Source organism: Episyrphus balteatus, chromosome 2 (genome assembly GCF_945859705.1).
Source record: "Episyrphus balteatus chromosome 2, idEpiBalt1.1, whole genome shotgun sequence".
Classification (NCBI taxonomy): Eukaryota; Metazoa; Arthropoda; class Insecta; order Diptera; family Syrphidae; genus Episyrphus; species Episyrphus balteatus.
Window position 1 is genome coordinate 62234849 of NC_079135.1, and position 24597 is coordinate 62259445.

General features: G+C 33.6%; 3 protein-coding genes across 9 annotated transcripts in view; all 3 read left to right on the plus strand.

Annotated features, from left to right (window-relative positions):
- LOC129908237 (serine/threonine-protein kinase SIK2) overlaps nt 1-24597 on the plus strand; it is a 204662-nt gene that overhangs the window by 33351 nt on the left and 146714 nt on the right. Inside the window, exon 1 of one of the 7 annotated variants that reach the window (XM_055984612.1) lies at nt 4566-5713. The exons of the other annotated variants lie outside the window; for them this stretch is intronic. The gene's annotated coding sequence lies outside the window, so the exon portion shown is untranslated. Of the gene's footprint in view, nt 1-4565; nt 5714-24597 lie in introns of those variants that run through there. 7 annotated transcript variants of the gene reach the window in all.
- Nucleotides 12751-13395, plus strand: LOC129909468 (uncharacterized). The gene has a single exon (XM_055986548.1). It carries the CDS (start codon nt 12751-12753, stop codon nt 13393-13395), a length of 645 nt encoding a protein of 214 aa, XP_055842523.1.
- LOC129909469 (uncharacterized) lies at nt 18572-20398 on the plus strand. The gene has a single exon (XM_055986549.1). The coding sequence runs from the start codon at nt 18572-18574 to the stop codon at nt 20396-20398; it is 1827 nt and encodes a 608-aa protein (XP_055842524.1).

The following is a 24597-nucleotide window of genomic DNA, read 5'->3' on the forward strand; positions in this document are numbered from 1 at the left end:
GCCTTGTGTAGTCTCGCTGCAGCTGGAGTAGCGGTAATATTTTCACAAAAACTCACAAAACTATTTCTTTTTGCTTTTCTGATTTCCTGGTTGTAAATTGTCAACTCTGCCGTATAACCTTCCCACTCCCCAGTTCTTTTTGCCTCATTGAACAGTTTACGTACCTTTGATCCCTGTTTCGACAGATTTTTGCTCCACCAAGGAGCATCTTTCTGACTTTTGATTGGTTTAATGGGACAACTGAGTTCAAATGCCTCATTGATTGCTCCACTAAACTCATTAACCATATGGTCAAGTTCAAGGTGACTTTTAGTCGTTCTAGCCGGACCGATTCTTTCAAGATTAATCTGTACCACACTCTTGTAAAGATTCCAGTCGGTTTTCTTATTGTTCCTTCCAGAGGTGTTCTCTGTGAGAAGGCGTGTTATTGAGAATGTAATTATTCTATGATCAGACAGGGAAGGTTCATTGGATACTCTCCAACCTTCTACCAGCTGACCTAAGTTAGAAGTTCCAAACGTTATGTCTAGGACTTCTTGTCTAATTCTAGTTACGAAAGTGGGAGTGTTGCCCACATTATAAATATCTAGACATTTTTCCAATATAAAATCTAAAAGGTACCCACCCCTTCTGTTTATGTCGGTACTACCCCATGCTGTGTGATGCGCATTTGCGTCGCAACCCACAAGCAATGGTAGTTTGTTACTTTTGCAGTAATCGACCAGCCGTTGTAGCTCCGTCGCACGGTTGTCCAAAATGACTTATCTCGTTGCAAAAATCATAACTTTTGAACGGATTGAGTTAGCGGTACAATTTTTTTTTTATTTGAAGGACATTTCTAGGGCTGTTATACCAATGAATTTCAATAAAATTATTTCACAGGGTGTTTCGGAATCATCGGCCAAAAACAGATTTTCTTTAAAAAAAAAGTTTAAATTAAAATTGGTATGCCATTTTGTAGAAATCACTAATCCACATTTAAAAACAAAATTTCAAAAAAATACAATGGCCCGTTTTCGAAAATTTTATTTTTCAAAAAAAAAATTTCAAAATTTTTTTAAAAATCCAAAATTTATTTTTTTTTAAATTTTATTTTTGGCTTATATTTGAGTTATATAAGCGCTTCTTCACAAAAAGTTTCGTTGAAATCGAATAAGCCGTTTCGGAGAATATCGGATTTGAAAAAAAAACGGTTTTATGGCAGGTACCGTAAAAAATCCATTCGGTTCCATGCATTAAGCCGAATAGGGTATGTGTACCAATCAATTGTTCATCCAAAATACAAATATTTAGCTGCGCATGCTTGCGCACTGCCGAGATTTTGTACTTTGAAAAAAAATGAAGGCAGAAGGAACAGATTTTCTTTAAAAAAAATGTTTAAATTAAAACTGGTATGCCATTTTGTAGAAATCACTAATCCACATCTAAAAGCAAAATTTAATAAAAATACAATGTCCCGTTTTCGAAAATTTTATTTTTCAAAAAAAAATTTCAAAATTTTTTTAAAAATCCAAAAATTATTTTTTTTTGAAATTTTATTTTTGGCCTATACTTGAGTTATATAAGTGCTTCTTCAAAAAAAGTTTCGTTGAAATCGAATAAGCCGTTTCGGAGAATATCGGATTTAAAAAAAACCGTTCTATGGCAGGTACCGTTAATAATGATTTTCCAAAAAAATTTTTTTCATTAGAAGATAGACCTTGTTTTCAAACTTACATTTGAATTTTTTAAACAAAATCGTTGGAGCCGTTTTTGAGCAATTACAGCTTTACTGAAATTGGTGTATGACAAGTACCGTTATTTTTGGCCCAAAAAAATTAATTCCAAAAACCCCCCTGGAGGGTCTCCAAAAAATGCTACATACCAAATTTGAAGTCAATCGGTCCATCCGTTTAGGCTGTAGATCCTTATACACACAGACAGACAGACGGACTTCCGGGACCAACGTTTTTGGCATTCTCTATAATCGTAATATCATGGAAAAGTGTAATCTGAACTTTTTTTAGATGTGAATTAGTGATTTCTACAAAATGGCATACCAATTTTAATTTAAATATTTTTTTTTTTTAAGAAAATCGGTTTTCGGCCGATGATTCCTAAACACCCTGTAAAACAATTTTCTTGAAATTCATTGGTGTAACAGCCCTGGAAATTTCCTTCAAATTAAAAAAAAAACTGTACCGCTACCTCAATCCGTTCAAAAGTTATGATTTTTGCAACGAGATAAGTCATTTTGGACAACAGTGCGTCGGTGGAATGTTGTCTTCGTCACCTGGGAAGTAAGCCGCCGCAACAACAATCGTTTGAGGTATACCATCACACTCAATTTGGGTCTGGATCGGTACTAGATCCCTCGTCATAAATTCTGAAAGACATATAAATTTTATATTATTTCTTATTTTTATGCAAGCTCTGGGCGAGTCGTGCCTCGTGTCCCATATCAAATCAGAGTTACTACTATTTAGACCTCTTACCTGACCTTTGTAGGTCCAAGGTTCTTGGATCAGTGCTAGTCCCAAATTCTCCTTTGCAAACTTTCTTACCAGGACGGCTGATGCCGCTTTTGCGTGGTGGAGGTTAATTTGGGCTAGCTTGGTGATCCAACGTCCGTTCATTTGAGTTTAACAGATGGGGACTATTGCCCCCTCATCTGCTAACAGATGGTTTTCTTCCTCCTCAGTAGGAAGCACGTCTGACCCGGCTTGACTCAAGGTGAGGTCCATGCCCTCTAACTCATCGTCGAGACGAACCTTTTCCATACCCATGAGGTCCAGTGAATCTGCCTGGCTGCCAGATGGGAGGGATTGTTGGGTGTTTTGTAGGGGTGGTAGGGAATTTGTGGGTGGGGTTACATTGGGTTGATTGGAATCTGTAGTAGGAAAACGGGTAGGACGTATGATGCTTTTGGGAATTGGGGCATCTGACATTTCTACCTCTTGGGTCCCTTCGGGTGCTACGTTTTCAGGCTTATGCAAGGTAGTAGGCACTGATGGTTTCTTAAGGCCTGATACACCAATTTTGCCGAATTTATAGTGAAGTTCATGTTGAGCCTTCACTATAGCCTCGGCCGACTTGGCATCAATGCTGATCACCATCAGTTGCCCCTTTCCTTCTGCCGTGCTTTTGAGCACCCTCCAGGCCTGGATTGCCAGTCCTTCATTTTGGGCTTGGATAAGAGCCAATGACTTCCTGTCCTCTTGCCCACTGCTTTTTGGAAGGAATACAGTGATGTGCTGCATTTTGGGGATATCGTCTCCCAAGCATGCCATCAATTCAGTACCCTTCCAATTTTGCAATTCTGAGGCTTTTAGTTTTAGCCAATCTGCTGTAGGTTGCCCTACGCAGTCGACTAAAAGGAAGCCTGTTCTATAATGCAGTCGATTGAATTTAAGTTTGTGTGTCCATCCCAAGGACACCTCCTCAATTATGGCCTCTTCCAGTGTTGACAGTTCGTCAGCACTGAGAGATGCCTCAGGGAAATCCTTAGGTAGGACCGCAACCTCAACTCCAGTTGCCACACTTGCATAGCTTAAGCCCAGTGCTTCAGCACCTGCCTTGACGGTACTAAGTCCCGTTTCGACAGTTGCATTTGTCCTGGGCTTTTTAACTTCTTGCCTCTGAGGAGGAGTTATTTGGCTGCTCTTCCGCTTACCCTGGTCTTGGCTTTTGGGTGGTTCGCTTGAATTTGCTAGCTTTCTCTCCTCCATCTTTTTCTTGGCTTCTTCCCGAGACAAGCCTTGCCTCAGGAATCTGCTATACCATTTCTTGCCCGCTCCACTAAGCAATAGATTACAATATTCTTATTATTCTTGTTAGTCAGTTTTCTTCGAAAAAATAACTTTTTGTGCCGTGAACCAATCGGCTCAAATTTTTTTTATAATTTTACTGCCGAAACCTACTATCGTAATTAGTGTTTTGTGTAAACAATTTCCGAGTTAATGCTTTGACATGTTGATTTTCTTATTATTATATATATTATTCTTGTATTAAAATTGGTTTTAAATAGGAAAAAGATGTGAATTTTGTTAATTTTAAGGGGGCCGGAGAAAAATCTTTGAAAATCAAAAGTTTCTTGCATTCGACCCCCTTTTTATTGATAAATTAATACATTTTTGAATCATTTGATGTTATTACTCATTGTTATTAATATTCAAAATTGTTTCTAAATTCTTAAAAAACAAACATTTTAATTTAAAAACATTCAATTTTTATAAGCTTGACCTAAAAAAGTCAATGGCCGGAGATGGGACACTAGATGGCCGAAAATAGGAAACAATGGCCGGATTTAGGAAAATCGTACTTTTTTTCTTACAAAAACTTAAATAAATTATTTTTGGGAACAATTTATTAACTTTTTTTTTAACTTTACCAAAAAAGAAGTTAATAAAGTTTATATTCTTTAGTTGTATAGATTTCTTGAAATTCAATTTAAACGTCATTTTTTAATATTTTGCCAATATATTTCAAGGTGTAAATCACCATTTTTTAATATTTTGCCAATATATTTGGACGTGTAAATCACCTCGAAATATATTGGCAAAATATTAAAAAATTAAATATTGGCGTTTTTACTGAATTTCAAGAAAGCTATACCTACAACTAAAGAATATAAATATAACAGTTCAGTAAAACAAAATAAAAAATATATAATAAATAAAGTACATTATACATGCATTATTCGTAAATGTTGATATTTGAAGTTTCTGTGCTTTAATTTATGAGCAAAAATCCTTAAGGGACCGGCTAATAGCAACTCTACCCTGCCTACATGATAAATAAATGGCAGCACTTGAAAAATCAACGAACTCACCCAAAAGCTTTTCACTGTTGGGAATATGGTAAAGCTTACCTTCATCATTTCTTTAAAATTGTTGACAAGCGCGTTTGCTATCAAATTCACATATACATTCATGATGGTTAACAGAAGCTTCAGGATTTCAACATAGAACAATTGTTTTCAGGATGAATTCAACCAATAGAAATGTTAGTATGTATTAAAAATGAGATGGTTTGGAGTTTTTTTGAGTTCTGACTTTTGCTGTTTGCTCTAAGTTTATGGTAGTTAGTGATTTGTCTGATATTTGGTCTTAGACCAAAAAGACGTCGCCAGCTTTAAGCTTTCTATAGTTCAAAGGCAAAGAAAATTACAAAACAAATAAAAAACATTTATACCCGGAAAACCAATCAAAGTCCTTTTTTCTTACAAATTTTCTTTAATGAATTATTACTAAACTTATTTATTATTGTTGTGATTTCAAATTGGATATAGCAATTCTAAATACATTTTCGACTTAAATGAGTTTTATTTGCTTTTAGAAAAAAGCTTTTGCTGATGAAAGAATTGCTTTAATTTTGTTCGTAACTACACACATAGATATTATAATTTTTCAATGATAAAATTCATATAAAAACTGAGTTTAAATTTTTTTCAGAAATAATAATTATTAATTGAAATAGTGATAAAAAGTTAAAGATGTGCATTTTGAGCGTTAAGAGCTACATTTGTTTCGATTTATGAGTAAACGGAAATAAATAAGTAGAAGCTTGAAAATGTTTGGACAACTTGACTATTATACGAAAGGATGATACTCAACCATTAGAATTCATAACGTTTACATATTTTTGGACCGCAAGCGGTTAGGAATAAACTAATCTTGCCAAAATTGGGTCTTTTATCGCTAATACATTCACATATTGTTTTTTTCAAATTTGGGTAAGTGTGTAAAATCAATAAAATTATTCATCAACAATTATGCTTAAGCATACCTAAAGATATAAATTATATAGTAACATAAATGTATTTACACTTCCGTCGAATCTATGTAGGCATTTATTTAGGTATTAAGCTGCTACATCGAGTTATAAAAGAAAAATTTGTTGGAAAGAACCTACACTTAACTATGAAATAAAAAAAAAAACGAAGAGTATAAAATTTAACAGTTTCACACAATTTTAATGACAGGAGCAAAACAGAAATACTAAGTTTATTTTGACGTCATTGCAAATAGTGAGCAATATAAGTAAGATTGAAGGTCCACGATATAACCCCCATATAAAGTTCTTCAGATGGTTTTGACTTTGACCTTACTTAGGTAAGCACTATATGTTCTTTTTACAATGCTCAAAAGTTTCAATACTATAACTACTTTAGTGCATATAAATTTTGTTAGTTTTAACTCTTTGTGCAAAGATGTTCACGTCATTCACAATTCTGTCTTCAGACTGATAGTGGAGGCGTTGCCAAAGCTTCTTATTATAAGGGTTGTATGATGTCCATCTTACTATCGACGACGAAATATATAAAGAAATACTTGCTTGTCTTTTATTGACTACATTTATAAATCAAAGGATGTAATAATTTGGTAACAAGTAGTAAGAAAAATAATAATTGATGAATTTCTATATTCTATGAAATGATTGTCATTTTGTATATAGGGAATTGAAAAATTGAGCAAATACAAGACCTAAAATATTAAATTATAGTAAATATTAAAAAAATTCTAACAATGTATATACATTTTTAAAAACACGAAACAAAACTAGATTTAAATTGAAGGTTTTGAATGAACAACAACAACCTGTGTTTGTTACCACTAGAGATTGCAATCCCGATTTTCCGATCCCGGGTTTTCGGGATTTAAAAAATTCAATCCCGGGATTCGAAAAATATTTTCAGATTCAACTTGGGAGGCAAACAAACAAGTTTTATGCATTAATTTTTATTATTAACAAAGGACAAAGAACAAAAAAAAACTATATTCTTCATAAAAACAAACAAAACAAGTAAAACCAAAACAATATAGCTTTAAAGAAAAACTAAAAAATATTCCTAACGGAATAAACTACCTATATATTCTAAACATTAATTCATAATTAATTCAGCTTGTAGGTTTAGTTAAGTAGTAATTAAAAAAATAAATAAATATTAAGTTAAATTAAATTAATTTGGAATTATTTTTATAATAGTAATATATAATAAATAAAAAGCTAAGGATCCAGTGTTTTGGCTGCAAGTCTGCTTCTAAATTTGGTTCCAAAACTTGCAGCAGCAGAAAATGCACGCTCGGGTTCAATACTCGTTGAAGGAATGGACATTAAATATTTATGTGCCTGCTCTAAGTATTTTCCTCTTATCCCGTCTTCAAAAACCAGCATCCCTTTTTTGATAGCTTAATTAAAGTCGTTTCATCAGCCGCTTCTATATTTTAGTGGGGTTCTATGTTTTTGAGACTATTTTTAACTTCATTTTCTAATTTTTCTTTCAAAGAAAGTTTCTCTTCGCAGCTTGATGGATCAGCAAAAGGTTCAGTTCCATGAATATAGTCATCGTTGACAGCCCTCACACGTTTTAAAATTGATGTAATTTCCTTTATTAATGTTATTTTGTTGGGACTTGAAAATAAATTTCTTACTTCTGGGCTTAGGTTTTCGAAAATTACTTTTGAGTTCTGTAGGTGAGCAAGAACACCAGATAACTCTGCTCGCCGCCGCACAGTGTGCAATTTTGATAATCTAGCGGTACTTAATTCTAATTCCAAGTAAACTTAATTTTTTTGATGCAAACCAGCCTAATTTTGTTAAGTATTGTATTTCTACAAGGGTTTTATTGATTTTCAAAATTATATATCTAACTATTATGTCCAATATGTGGTATACGAGTACAAAATGTACCACAATGGGTGGGGAAGAGCCGACATCGAGCAAACGATTTTGGGAGTTGGTTCTTAAACTGTCTCTATTTCGAAAACGAAGCAAAATATCGAAAAATTTTATTTAATCTTTTTGTCTTATTTTGCCAACAAGAATCTAAAAAAGTCATTTTCAATTTGTAAAAATGTGATTTACGATTTTTCAAAAGATCAAAAAATTGGTTTTTGGCCTATGTACCTGAACAAAAAAAAAAAAGTTAATAATTTCGCACACCAGACGCAAGAAAAGTCAATGAATTCTAATACAGAATACATCAACGGAGATTTTAATCCCAAAAACAGGACGGATACACGATACATTTTTAAAACGCTTTACAAAGTTAAACAACACAAAAAAAAAAAGACACTCTTTAGGTCTTCACACAAATGATTTTTTATTTTTTTTATTTTTTAGTGCACAAAAAAATTTACTTGCCTTAAATAATTCTTAAATGTTACTTAAAATTAAAAAAAAATAAATTTAATTTAAACAACTATTATTTTACTTAACCACGCTGTTATCAAAGTGACACAAGAAAAGCAATGAGCTTTAAATTTTTTTTCTCTTGAACCAAGCTAATTTTTGTGATTCTGTGGAACTGTAAATTTGATTATTTTCTTGTTGTTTTTTTTGCCATTCTATTGCCTGAGGTTTTACCTTTCATATGATACCAATTTTGTTGGATATGGGAGACATATATTTTTCATTAAAGTACAGCTAGATTGCGAAAATTGCACACTGTGCGCCGCAAGCTCAAGTGATTAATAAAAACTGTCCTCAGTTTGTTACTTATTGTTGAAGTTTTCGACTCTAACTGCTTAAAAAGAAATTTAAGAGCACCATCAGCTGTACACAAGTTAGAATCAGAACGGCAAAGAGATTCAACTGTTAATTTATTGGAGCCAGTACTTCAATAATCTCATTTATTAAATCAAAATCTGTTTCTTCAAACCTTATAGGGTGATTGAGATCGATACTCGATTTTTGAATGCTCTGTTTTAAAAGTGCAAAGCGTTCAATCATCGTAAGAAGGCTATTCCACAAGCAACTAGTAAGGAAAGTTCTTTCCATTTTCACATATTTTTTTTTGCAGATTTTTTTTCATTTTTCGTACGCGAAAATCCCGGGATTGAAGAGCTATAATCCCGGGATTTTCGGGATCCCGGTATCCCGAATCCCGGGATTGTAATCTCAGTTACCAAGTTCATAGGCTGAAGTTATAGCTATTTCATGAAAAGCCATAATGTCGGTAAATGTAAACAATTTCATGTCTTTTTTTTCTTTTGACTTTAGATTTTAATATGTTTTCACGGAACAACTTGACAGGTATCTTCAAATGCAAATATGAAATGATGGCAATTCTTCTTTAAAAAATATAAAAAAATATTTCCCAAATTGTTTTAATTACTGTCAAATATGGCATGTTTACAAATACGAATACCCCACCATGTTTGTGTTTTCTACAAATTTGGGGTAAATGCAAACGGTTTTGTAAAATTTAGAATTTCCTCTTTATCATTTGAATAACGACTTGAAAAACGTTCAAGAAGGTATTTGACAAAAACTTTTTCAAATTCCAATGAAAGTTTTTGTTTTCTTCCTTTATATATAGGCACCCAATATGCATCCTGAGCAGCTCTGAACGTCATATTTTTTTTTCCGTCAATAATGATTGTTTTTGCTGCTTAAAAATGTGACTTCGCGGCACTTTAGCAATAGTACTTTATTTTTATTAAAACCAATAATTTCAGCAAAAATATATGTTTATATTTAGCCCCAGAATACGTTGTTTACATTTACCCACTTTGAAAAATATTCTGGGGTGAATGTAAACACATGCAAATCGACAGAAATGTCCTGTATTTTAAAATTTGTTCGTTTCACATAGAATCTACATCAAAATTAAAAACTAAAAAGTATTTACAAATTATACTGGCTTAATTGAATCTGCAAAAATATTTAATTTTTCTGAAAGACTAACGACTTGTTTGTTTGGCACTTTAAAAAATCATCTTTCACGGAAAATACGCTCGTCGAATGAATTCTCTCTTGACAGCAATGAGTTTGACGTATTAGTTAAAAGATACATACGTCCGCGATTTGTACTTATGTATGCATCAAAGAGATTTAACTCAAGCTTGTTATGAGCCTTGTTTTCATTTACCCCTGTTTACATTTACCCACATTGACCCTACACAAACCTCTTCTAATGAATTAAAATTTGACCAGCGTCAACCTCTTTCCGTTCATCTCCCTCCTTGTATTCTTACATAATTATATAGAAACAACGAATTGTTGTCATACGAATAGAGTTGGAGAAAAAGAGGAATGAACAACAACAACAGATTTGTATGAGTTATTTCGAATTCCAATGAACCAAAAATTCGATCTGCAGTCGACTTGCAGTCGCTACTATTTCCTTAAATGAATTCCAATGAAAAAAAAATTGCTACTTTTTCCCGAAGAATCGATCTTTTTTAAATGACTTTTTGAGACGGATTTACACAGATTTTCACACACACTACAATATTGCCAGATGCAAAACGTCAAACCAAACTAAAATTTTGTATAGAAATGAAGGACCAGAGCCAATTTCGTTTATTTGTGAAATATAAAACATTTTTAGTGAACAAAATAAAAAATTTTACGTTATTTATATTTAGTTCTTACTATAAAGTTTTGTATATTTTGTTGTTGTTTATCGGTCACTTTGATACAAATACAACAGTCGGAAAAAGTATTTTGACAAAATGAACATTTTTCTAACTGATGAGAATAATCTGTAACGGTTAAACATAAAATAAGGAAGTTGACGGTTATTTATTAAGTATATTATGGTGAATCTCACGATGGTCAATGTCAGGTATTATGCTTCGAGGCTGCATTTTTTGTATAAAAAGTATTAAGTTTTGAGGGAAAAAAGTATTTTGACAAACGTTCTTTTTCAACGTTGGTAAGGTAAGGTAATGCATTTTACGTGTTTCAAGCACGTATACAACTGACAGACTTGTTAAGGCCCCTATTTGTAAAAAATTGGGCAAAACGGCGGAACCTAACATTGAAATTAGTGCATCTTCTGTTGCAAGTCATAGTTTCGGTGTGTCTGTTAAAAAATCTGTGGAGAACTGAATTTATCGCGGGAAACTAAAAATTATCAAATATACAAACACAAAAATATAATTATACTATTCAAAATTTACCACAAATGGACAAAAAATGAAAAAAATGCACTAAAAAAAATTGAAGCATTTTGAAGAATTCACTTTATCGCGGATTGACTCCAAAAAGTCTGAATTTGGAAATGCCATTCAATCATCAAAAACTTTGTTAGCAAAAGTACATGCATTGAGCTCAAAGAAGACAATTTTACCATGTTTATGGGAAGATAATACAGTATTTATCTCATAAAACAAAAATCGAAAAATAATTTAATTCTCAAAGGGACATGTTGTTGTGCTTTTCGCTGCTGGAATAAACTTAACCAAATTTTTACGGAGCTTCAACAGTTCCTTTTCGTTTCCCGGATCATTGAGATAGAAATTTGTGAGATTGTGATCTTTAAAACTTTGTTTTTGGATGAAAGAAGCATACCAATATGTTCCTTTGAGAATTCAGTTTTTTTCAATTTTTGTTTTATGAGATAAATACTGTATTATCTTTCCATAAACTTGGTAAAATTGTCTTCTTTGAGATCAATGCAAAGGGTACTTTTGCTAACAAAGTTTTTGATGAAAGAATGGCATTTCCAAATTCAGACTTTTTGGAGTCAATCCGCGATAAAGTGAATTCTTCAAAATGCTTCAATTTTTTTTAGTGCATTTTTTTCATTTTTTTTCCATTTGTGGTAAATTTTGAATAGTATAATTATATTTTTGTGTTTGTATATTTGATAATTTTTAGTTTCCCGCGATAAATTCAGTTCTCCACAGATTTTTTAACAGACACACAGAAGCTATGACTTGCAACAGAAAATGCACTAATTTCAATGTTAGGTTCCGCCGTTTTGCCCAATTTTTTACAAATAGGGGCCTTAACAAGTCTGTAAGTTGTATACGTGCTTGAAACACGTAAAATGCATTACCTTACCTTACCAACGTTGAAAAAGAACGTTTGTCAAAATACTTTTTTCCCTCAAAAATTAATACTTTTTATACAAAAAATGCAGCCTCGAAGCATAATACCAACTATATGACTGACATTGACCATCGTGAGATTCACCATAATATACTTAATAAATAACCGTCAACTTCCTTATTTTATGTTTAACCGTTACAGATTATTCTCATCAGTTAGAAAAATGTTCATTTTGTCAAAATACTTTTTCCGACCATTGTACATTCACAAAAAGAGATCGCTACCTTTTTCAATTTCCTAAAAAGCCAAAAAGTATCGACTTTAGTAGCGACTGCAAATTAGGGATGGCGGTTGTTAGTACAAAAGGAGGAGGAGAGCCCACCATCAAAAACAGTCCGGGAGCTTGTGGATTATTCCACGGTAAATGGAACACCTTTGGTGATGGGATGTGATGCCAACGCCCATCATACACAATGGGGTGGTAATGACATCAATAAAAGAGGTGAGTCAATTTTTGAATACATTCTTTGTTCTAACATGACGATATGTAATAGGGGTAATCACCCAACATTCCGAAACAAAAACAGAGAAGAAATTCTAGATCTGACTCTTATGAGCAATAATGAGCAAATTTCGATAGGAGATTGGAGAGTTTCTCCAGAGGAATCCTTTTCGGATCACTTTAGAATACTCTTCACCCTAGACAGAAATTTTATAGATATCAAGCCTTACAGAAACCCAACTAGAACAAATTGGATAGAGTATACAAAATGGCTGAATGAGCATATCGACCCTCCAAGGGAAAAAACGCTTGTAAACACATCAGCCATCGATAATACTGTCCTAATCCTTACTAGTAAAATGAAAAAATCTTTTGAAAAACACTGTCCCCTATCTCGTTGCACAAAACCCACTAACCCACCATGGTGGAACAGTGAGCTAAAGGAACACAGAACAGAGGTCAGAAAACTTTTCAATAGAGCAAAAATGAGTAAATTAGAGAGAGACATGAATTCATACAGAGCCAAACTTAACCTTTATACCAAAGAACTGAGGAAGGCTAAAAGGGATTCATGGGCTAGGCACTGCGAATCCATTGAGAACACAAGTGAGGCGGCTAGGCTTCGTAAAGTCCTTGCTTCTAACCCCACGACACCGGGTTACATTAAGCATCCTGAAGGATCATGGTCGAACTCGAGCCAAGAAACACTTGAACTCTTTATGGAAACACACTTCCCTGGCTGTAAAAATACCGATATTCCTGGTTCCAAGCAATCGAACCTGCTTGAATCCACACAACAAGAATTAAACATAGAACAGATTATTACAGAGCAGAAGATTATCTGGGCAATCAACTCGTTTAAACCCTATAAATCTGCTGGACCAGATGAGATAATTCCAGCTTTTCTTCAAAACGCTTTAAATGTAATAGTACCATGGCTTAGGGTTATCTTCACTAGTTGTATTAAACTTAGATACGTCCCTATGAGTTGGAGAAAAGTTAAAGTGGTCTTTATTCCAAAAGCTGGAAAACCGACACACTCAACTGCAAAAGATTATAGACCAATAAGTCTTTCCTCGTTTCTCCTTAAGACACTCTCTCGTCGCACAAGCATGTGTACAAGAAAGTAGCATAAAATATAGCTCCGCAAAAAGTGATTTAATTTCTTGTTATACAGTCTTAATAAACATTTAAAGTATTACCAAAGTTTAATTAAATCAAAAATCTACTTACTTTTCATAACTTTTCATTGAACATTTAATTTAAAGCATTAAAACAAGTTTGGTTAATATTTTATATTTTAATTTCTGTGAAATAAAAATACAAAACAACTTGAAATGTCAGGTGAGCAACAACGAAAGCTCAGGTCGGTGGAGAAGAGTTCTTCCAGTCCAAGCTCTCATATCAGTTCCCCTGTGACAAACTCTGCTACATCAAAATTGTGGAACAAAATTGAACTTCGACTTAACAAAATTGAGACTCGACTTGAATCGATCTCTAAAACTATTGTATCACAACTAAAATCTGAAATTAACACAATGAATCAAACTCTTTCTTCGCGCATTAACAATTTAGAACTTGATGTTGATGAAAAAACGAAAACGCTTACAAAGTCATTCAATGAACAACACAACGCTTTAACTTTGAGGATTAATAATTCTGAACTTGATTTTGATGACAAAATTAAAAAACTAGAAAACACATTCAATCAGAGACTCGGATCATTTAATCACTCATTGTTTACATTGGGTAACCGACTTGACACATTGGAGCAACAGGGAAGTAGAATGGACACGCACGAAGAAGAGCTTTCTCTAGTTAAGGCACAAATGTTAGAAAAAGATAACACTATGTTGAAAATGGAAATTGATGCACTTGCACGCAATAATATTTCCGGAGATCTAGTACTACATGGAATACCAATACGAAACAATGAAAATCTTAGGAATATTTTTGATCGTTTCTGTAGTTTAATAAATTATGTACCGTCGTCACCGATTCACATTCTTCGCACTAAACCGAAAAACTCCTCAACAACAACTAGTGCAATTATTGTTAAACTTCCGCACGCACAAGATAAAGTTAACGTTTTGAAAAGTGCAACTGCTTACTATAAGCTAAACTCTAAAGCTGTAACCTTGACTGATCTTGGGTTTGAGGGAAATAAGTTTGTGCGAGTGTATGAGAACTTAACTAGACACAACCATTCAATTTATAGAAAAGCTATTGAATTTCGAAAGAAAGGTATCTTGCATGCTGTGTTTACTAGACAAGGCAGAGTTTATATTAGACAAACTAATGATGAACAAAGACAACCTCTATGTATAACAAGTGTAAACTCTCTTGAAGTGCTTTGCTCATATAGTACTTCTACAAATACCACCGTTGATATTAACTCTGTTGATCAGATAATTGATAAGGAATCAGAGGAAATATTTTCACACGCTAATGCTACTAGTATGGTTGTTGTTGCTTCTGATGCTGCTGAAAATGTGGAAGAGTTTGTTGCTGTTGCTGTTGGCCCATCTGGACATGAAGGTGTTGTTGGGTGTTTTGATGCTGCTGTTGATTTTGGTGATGATGTTGTTTGATGATGCTGTTGTTGTTACTACGACGTTGACGTATGTGTCTATACCATATTATTTCTACTTTAACCTTTGTTTACTCTATTTCATTAATTTTGGTTATTGGTCTCATTTTAAAATTAAATTTCTTGAGCAGAGTTAATTTTTATTTTTTGCAATATGATTGTCAGAATTTTTTATTATAAGGGTTTCTTATTTGAATCATACTTTAATTTTTTTAAAATATTTACTTTTTCTAGTTGTATTTGTAAATTAATGGAATTTTCTTTTTCTTATATTATTAACGAATGTCTTTTTAATTATTTTATATTAGTGCAAATTGGGTCCTCTTTAAAGTTGGTGATGGTTTTTTATAAAAATTTCTTTGTTAAAAATGGTTTTTGGTACAGATCCTGATAATGTAAGGAGTGTTTTAAATGTGATGTGTCGTGCTTTTGATGGCCTTAATATTTGCTGTTTGAATGCTGAGAGTATAAAATCTAAATATTCAGTATTTTATCAAATGTTTAGCACCTCTATGGTGGATGTCATTATGGTATCGGAATCGTGGCTGAGTGCTCATAATTCGAATGCTCTTGTGGCCTTACCTGGTTTTAAATTGCTCAGAAATGATCGTAAGGACAGGGTTGGAGGTGGTGTGTGTTTATTTGTGCGTGAGCATATTTCTGCATCTGTAGTCTACAGGTCAACTGCTGCTAATATTGAATTTATTTGTGTTGAAATCAAAAATGCAGTTGAGAAATGCTTACTTGTCTCTTTATACAGCCCTCCAAACATGTTTAGAGAAGAAAATTTATATGAACTAAAAGATACGCTGTTAAAGCTAGGTCCTAGGTACAGTGGCATTTTGATCGGGGGTGATTTTAACGTAAATATTTTACTTAACAATAGTGTAACGAGATTATTAAACCATTTTTGTGATGTTATTGGATTGTCAGTTGTAAATTCCCTTTGGCCAACTTGTTTTAAGTCTGATTCAAATCCATCCTTACTGGACATGTTTTTGACAAGTTCGAAGAAAAAAATCTTAGGAAATGATCAAATTAGGCCTACATCTGATTTCATTCATGATTTTATTTTCTGCTCTTATCAGTTTGAAGTAAGTACAACGAATTTGAGTCGCATAATTAGTTATAGGTCGTATAATGGCTTTGACCATGAAAATATACAAACGAGTTTTCTGAATTCAGAATTGAATGAGATTTATTTTTCGTCAGATGTTAATACTAAAGTTTCAATTTTTAATAATGTTGTTACCAGGCTATATGATGAATATGTTCCAATTGTTACAAAAGAATTTAAGATCAAAAAATGTCCTTGGTTTAATGAAAACATAAAGGCTATGATTCGAGAAAGAGAGCGTTTTTTCCGGAGATTTAAAGTTAACAGAACAGAATTTAATAGAAGACAATATACAGTAGCTCGTAATAAAGTTATTTCTCTTATTCGCAACTCCAAGCGAGAATTTATTTCAGCGAAACTTGACCCGTCTCTCGCTTCTAAAGACTTATGGAATAATTTAAAAAAACTTGGTCTTAAAGAAGACAAAAATGAAAACAAATGCCCTTTTAGTGCCCAATCTATGTCTCATGTCTTGATCCCGCCTTTTTCTGGTTCAAGTATTTCTCATGATTTGTTTAACATTGCTGATGATGAAAATACCTTCTCATTTGTTTGTATTAGTCATTACGAGTTATTTTGTTCCATAAAGTCAGTTAAATCAAATTCTATTGGTCCTGACGGTATATCGCCAAAGTTCTTAAAGCTTATTCTCCCTATTGTATCTAGCCATCTTCTTCATGTAATTAATTTCTCAATTTATAGTGCTCAATTCCCAGATGCGTGGAAAAATGCTAATATAATACCAGTCCCTAAAAAACCTAATCCTTCTCTTCCTTCTGATTTCAGGCCTATAAGTATATTATGTTTCTTATGTAAAGTATTTGAAAAAATTATTCACGACCAAATCCAAACCCATATAACTGAAAGTAACTTGCTCTCACAGTGGCAATCTGGGTTTCGCAGCAAACACTGCTGTGAGTCTGCTGTAGTTAAAGTTACTTCGGATTTTAGATATGCGATCGATTGTGATAAATTTGGTGTCATTGTGTTACTGGATTTTTCTAAAGCCTTCGACTGTATTGATCATTCCACCCTCCTATCTAAACTTAAGGTGAAATTTAATTTTTCTAGCACCTCTCTTAAGCTTATGAGCAACTATTTATTGAATAGAATTCAACGGATAAAAACGGATGTGGATACTTGTGATCCTATTTTGATCAACGCGGGTATACCGCAGGGCTCAGTATTGGGTCCACTTTTATTTTCATTATTCATTAATGACCTACCGTCAGTAATTAAAAATAGCCAAATTCATTTATATGCTGATGATGTTGTACTTTACATCTTTCGTTCAATTGGTCTGATGGAGGATGGTATAGAAAGGTTAAATGAAGATCTTAGTAATGTTCTCACGTGGTCGAACAACAATTCTATGAAACTTAATCCAGCTAAATCTGTCGCTATGCTATGTTCTAGGGACCAGTTAAGTTTTGAAGAATTTCCGCCGGTAATTCTTGACAATGAAAGAATAGTGTATGTTAATGATGTTAAATATCTTGGCTATAAAATAAATTGTAATTTAAGCTGTTGTGGTGCAATCTCAGATACTATCAGGAAAATTTATTTTGGTCTGCGATCTTTGAGATCTTCCTCTGAGTTACTGTCCCCTGATATGAAAAAGTACCTCATTAAATCGTTGATTTTGCCATACTTTACTTTTAATTGTACAGTATATCCGATTCTTGATTGCATATGTAAGCGTAAACTTTATGTTGCTTTTAATGATTGCGTTCGTTTTATATATGGTATTCAGAGACATAACAGTGTATCCCATTTACATCGTTTCCTGGTTGGTATGAGTTTTGAGAATTTTTTGAGATACAGACTTATTCTAAGGTTTCATAATGTCGTCCACAATAGATGTCCTTCATATTTAAGTGAATCGATTCAGTTCGCCAATTCTCCACGAGGATTGAAACTAATTTTACCGCGTTTTTCACACATCATCGCTGAACGCTCCTTCTATGTATCTGCAATTCGTTTGTGGAACTTACTTCCAAACGAATTGCAGAATATAGCCTCACCTGTCGCTTTTAAGAGGAAACTATATTTGCACTTCTCAAATCCTTAGGAACATTTGTTTATTTATAAATTTTCATGATTTTGATAACTAAATATATTAATTAAATTAATTTATTTAAATATATTAATTAATCATCTTGCTTAAAAATATTTTTTTTTGTATTATTACTTTTTAACTTAAACTTACTATTGTAAAATTGTAAAATTGTAATTTGTATATATTCTAGATACTCTAAAAGATTTATATCTTAATGTGTCTTTGTTAACTCTAAATTATACTGAAATAAATTGTAATAAATTGTAAACACTGGAAAGAATCATTGATCTGCATATTAGGGAACTTCTCAATTCTAACAACCTTTGCAACTACCAACACGCTTACCTTAAAGGCAAGTCAGTGGAAACTGCATTGCACGAGGTAGTTTCTCATATTGAGAAAAGTCTTGAAAACAAGGAACATACACTAGCAGCATTTTTAGATATTGAAGGAGCGTTTAACAACGTTAACACAGAATCAATAAAATACTGCCTAGTCGATATTGGAGTTGATTCAGTTTTAGTAGACTGGATCCATACAATGTTAAATGGCAGAATCATTTACTCACAATTGGGAAATAGTACTGTAGAGAAAACAGTAACTAGGGGTACTCCACAAGGAGGGGTTCTTTCACCTCTCCTTTGGATCCTTGTGGTTAACAAAATTCTTACAAAACTTAAAAGTCAAGGTATAAAAATAGTAGCTTATGCAGATGACATAGTAGTTCTGATAACAGGTAAGTTTCTTACCACCATCGGAGACATTATGGAACGCGCACTCAAAGAAATATCTTCTTGGGCAGCCCAAAATGGTCTTGGGGTTAACCCCACTAAAACAGAATTAGTTCTGTTCACGAAGAAAAGGAAACAAGGGGACTTTAATCCTCCTAAACTTGATGATATTCCTCTGATACTTTCCAAAGAAGCTAAATATCTTGGAGTAATCCTAGATTCCAAGCTTACGTGGAAACGTAACACCGAAGAAAGAATGAAAAAAGCACTATGCGCTTTCTACACTTGCAAAAAAACCTTTGGTGCACGATGGGGTATGCGACCTCAAGTCATCCAATGGATGTATACGGCGATTATTCGCCCCATACTTACCTATGGTTCGATCGTATGGTGGGAAGCTGTTGAGAAATCAAGCTATCTCAAGAACCTTAACAAAGTACAGAGATTAGCGTGTATAGGGATTACAGGGGCACAAAGGTCTACCCCACAAGCAGGGTTAGAAATGATCTTGGACCTTCCAGTCCTGGACGAGTTCATAAGATGCACGGCAGCCAAAAGCGCACTTCGATTAAAAGAACTGGGCTACTGGAAGCAAAACACTTATGGTCATGGGTCTATCATGCAAAGATACGACACAGTTCCTGGATTGGAAGCGACTACAGATTACATTCCACCCTTGATAGATTTCAATAAAAAATTTTCCATTTTAATACCAGAAAGAAAAGGATGGGATCACAATTCGCTTATCAGCAAACAAGGAATACCCTTCTACACTGATGGTTCAAAAATGGAATCAGGAACAGGAGCTGGGGTGTTCTGCAAACCTCTCAATATTAGAGAATCATTCAGACTCCCAGACGATTGTAGTGTCTTTCAGGCTGAAATTTTTGCTATAGAGAAAGCGGCAGAATTGGTACTCAAAGAAAAACTAATCTCCTCGGAGATTACATTCTTTGTGGACAGTCAGGCTGCTATCAAAGCTCTAGACAGTGAGACAATAAGATCCAAGGCGGTTTTAAACTGCAGGAAAAGAATCAATAGTATTTGCTACACTAACCAAGTTAAACTCTGCTGGGTTCCTGGACATAGCAAAATAGAAGGGAATGAAATAGTGGATGAACTAGCTAGGTTAGGCTCAGCATCAAATGAGAATATTAGCATCCAATTAGCAAAGGGACCAGATATCCCTATCGGTGTGCTCAAAAGGAGAATAGACCTATTGACTAGAGAACAAATCAATAACACCTGGAAAACTAGGGACGATTGCATTATTTCTAGAAGTTTATGGCCCAAAACCAATGAAAAAGAAACTCGGTATTTATTATCCCTGAGCAAAAAGAACATTAGAGTCTTGATAGGTGTACTAACGGGTCATTGTGCCATTGGCACAATGGCTATTAGAATGGGTGTATTTGCACCTGATTTCTGTAGGAGCTGTCAAGATGTAGAGGAGATAGAATCCATTAAACACCTGCTCTGCGAATGTCCAAACCTCCAAACAAACCGACTTCGTTTCTTTGGAACGAGGTTCGTGGATGAACTGGACGATCTAGCGCAGGTACCAATGGCTAACATGAGAAAATTTATTGAGAGTACAGGATGGTTCGTTAATGAGCCAGTCTTTGTAAACCGATAGACCAGTTTAGGAACATCATTGCGATTTTTAAAATAAGAGGGTATCACAATGGACCAACAGGCCCCCGTGTATGCAGCAGCTTAGCTGTGCACCACCCTATTAACCTAACCTAACCTAACCTAGTACAAAAACCGGTTTTCGGTTTTCCCGGTTTTTTTTCCTTTCGGTTAAACCGGCCCATTCCTACTGCAAATTTTATTAATTCGACATTAATAAAAAATGCTAGTCGGTTCAAGTAAAACTTGATGATTGGAAAATCTGTTCGGGATATGAATTCACAAGTGGCAGCGGTGGTGGTGTGACGCGTAGTGCGTCCACTTCCCAATCGCTAGGTCGTGAGATCAAGCCTCGCTCGGGCAATTTTCAAAATTAATTTAACATAAGCGACTTAGCACCATTGAAAAAAGTCTGATGCTTTCCGTGAAATAGCTATAACTCCAGTAGTACGGGAAAGTTAGATTTAGTTATGTTCAGTCTTCGCCTGTCGTACTGTCAAGTCAAGCTCTCTTTTTTGTTCGCAAATCCTAATTTATTTTTAGTTCGTAATGTCTAAAAACTGTGCCAAATGTAATGAAAAACTGAAAAGATCAGAAAGTATTTCTTGTGAATCGTTCTGTGGTCAAAGTTTTCATAAAATCTGTGCAAATATTAACGCTGAAGAACAAAAAGTTTAATCCAATTCAATCAATTTCTTTTGGAAATGCAACTCTTGTTCGAACTTTAATTGCTCTAATTTTTTACGCCGTTTTACTGAACTCTCTGAGAATGTGTGTGATTTAAAAAGAGAATTTATAGCGTTTCGTAATGTCATCTCTACCCATGCTAATACTCCTCAATGTGTTCCCTTCGTCCATGCAATGAGCCCCGCGCCAAATGAAGTAAATATAATTTCTGGTGTTATATGTGATGAAGACTCCCTTCTACCAATCTCCAATAATAATCCTATTCAAAATATTTCTAACCTGCAACAACAACCATCTAATAATAATCTACCTGATGAAATTGCTTCTGGTTCTAAACAACAACATCAACAACTTAATAATGTCAATCACGCCTCAGTGACAGTGAATAAAGAGAGAGGTAAAAACAATAATAACATTAACAATAACAATTACGATAAAAACTACCGCAATTCTCTTAAACGCTCTGCCTTTTATGGTACAAGCTCAGACTCTGATTTGAATGTGGTGCCAAATATTAAATGGATTCATATATCAAAACTAAAAAACGATACTAATCCACAAACAATAGTTCAACATATCGCTAAGAAAACTAATATTCCTTCCACTTTATTCAAATGCTACAGTCTAACTAAAAAAGATGCTGATCTGACAAAGCTTCCATTTATCAATTTCAAGCTTAGTGTTCCAGCTGATAAACTGAAATTGATAATGAATCCCGATGTTTGGCCTGAACATGTTAATGTCAAACCGTTTGTTTCATTGCCAAAAAACGAGAACCAAAAAAACGACCAACAACCGCTGAATGTAGAGAATCTGGTATGATAATGCCACTGCCAACATACTCTCATTTGTCTCAATCCTCATTAAAAGCCTCTGAGTTGCATTTGCTTTATCACAATGCTGGTGGGCTTAGAACTAAAATGCACTCTGTCTTTCTATTGTCATCATCTCTACAATATGATATAATTGCTGTAAGCGAATCATGGCTCTCTGAGAACCACTTCAGCTCAGAATTGTTCGACTGTAACCTCTTCAATGTTTTTCGCAAAGATCGATGTGGTTTCACAACTGGTATGACCCGTGGTGGTGGTGTGCTGCTCGCTATCCGTTCATCTTTATTATGCTCGCAAATTGAACTACCATCTGATGCTCCCAATCTTCAATTCGATGTCGACCAACTTATTGTTCGAATTAGTATTGACAACTTGCATGATGTATTTATTATTTTAAGTTATATACCACCGAGAAGCTCATTTGAATTATATAATATTCATATTGATAAATTGCTCTAACATTTTAAATGATATAAAAAATAATCAAAATATTATTATTTTAGGTGATTTTAATTTGCCTTTCATTAATTGGTCCATAGATCCTGATGATAAGACTTCTTTAATTCCTTTTAATGTCAGTAATGATTCTGAAAGTATAGTTGTGGATACTTTCTCTGAATTCGGATTAAAGCAAATAAATTGCTTTCCAAATAGTTTGAATAGATTCCTTGACTTAGTGTTTGTTGATACCGAGTTCAGTGTGGGTATTCACAACCCAAACCCACCCCCATTGAGTAATTCTGATAATCATGTTTGTCTTTCTCTAAAATTTTCCTTTTATAAATATTTAAAACTGCAAAATAGTAACCTTTCTTATAATTTTAAAAAATGTAAATTTAATGAAATATCCAATTTAATTATATCTTCCTGTCAGCCATCTGTCTTGAACAACTGCGAAATTAACATTGCATATAATTTTCTTACTAATTCTTTAAAAGAGGCAATTGATTTATTTACACCTAAGATCTCTAAAAATTATGCATCAAAACCTAAATGGTTCAACAAAAAACTAATTAATATTAACAACAGAAAAAACAAAGCTTTTAAACTATTTAGAAATTCAATTAATGATTTAGTTCTCTATAACAAATATCTTCGATTACAAAGGGAGTTTGATTTTTTAAACAAATTCCTTTATAGACAATATGTCTTGAATATGGAGACTAATCTCAAAAAAAATAGTAAATGTTTTTGGAAATTCATAAATGAAAAGAAGAGCTCAGCTGGTATTCCAAACATAGTTCATTTCGATAGTGAAACATCTAGTGACCCATTTAAAATCAGCCCTATCGGCAATACAATTTCCCTGGAAAAATTTCTCTATTCCGAAAAATCGGTATCGGCAATACTTTTTGAATGGAAAAATTTCCTAGGAAAAAATTCCCACACAAAAACACCTATCGGGAATGAAGTTTTTCCCCCGAAGTATTTCTATCATATTTTTTATGGGGAACAGATATTTTGAAGCCAAAATGTACGTGTTTTTCTTTCAAAATATTCTGTTAAAAATATTAGATTATTTACTTCCTTAATCCAACAAAAAGCAAATGATATTGCAACTGGATAACGCAAAATAGTAGACAAAAATAAAATATAAGAAAACCATAAAAAATAGCATGGAACTAAAGGAGACCATTCCGAGAGCATTAGTTTGCTGCTTTGGTCGAAGAAATGATCAAATTATGTGGAATGCCTCAATTTATTTCAGTTATTTGTTTATCATGTCAAAAATAAAAACAAAGCTTTAAAAACTTTATTGATTGATTCTTTAATTAAAATTAAAAACACATAACTAATGGGTAAAAAATAAAAAAAATTATTGAATAAAAATCCACAAATCAACACCAAAGAAAAAAATTATATAAATATTGACTATTAAACATTTTAATTGTTTTTGTGCACTAAATACAATCAAATTAGAGTTGTCAAAATTTTCGAAGACATGTGTTCGAAGGTTTTTTTGTTTTGTTAAGTTGGCTGTACTTCTTTCCCGAAAACAAAATTCCGATGGAGATTGCCGATAAGGAGAAAAATTCCCGGGAGAGAAAACCTACTCCCGGGGAAATTTCTCACGTGAGATTGCCGATAGGGCTGAATGTGTAATTTGTTCGCAAGCTTTTTTCGTTCAGTGTACAAACCATCTGTACCGTCAACCATTGAGAACTCCGATTCTAACTTAAACTTAGTAAGCATTGGTGAATTACAAATATCTTCTGAAGAAATTGAAGATGAATTGAGAATGTTGAACGATGATAAACATCCAGGAGCGGATGGAATTGTTCCATTAGTGTTAAAAAATTGTGCAAAAGCTCTGGCTTGTCCACTCTCAATCATTTTTAACCGTTCCCTTCATGAAGGTATTTTCCTTGATGCTTGGAAATTATCATACATTCACCCTGTTTTTAAATCAGGTTGTAAGAATGAAGTTTGTAACTATCGTCCGATCTGTAAAATTCCTGTAATACCTAAACTTTTCGAAAAAAATCGTTTATAACAAATTAGTATTTCTTTTGAAAGAAGTTATTTCTCCTCTCCAGCATGGCTTCGTAAATGGGAGGTCTACTACTACGAACCTTGTAGTCTTTAATAACTATTTAGTTAACTCCCTTGAACGTGGTTTTCAATGTGACGTAGTTTATACGGATTTTTCAAAGGCTTTTGACCGTGTAAATCATTCAATATT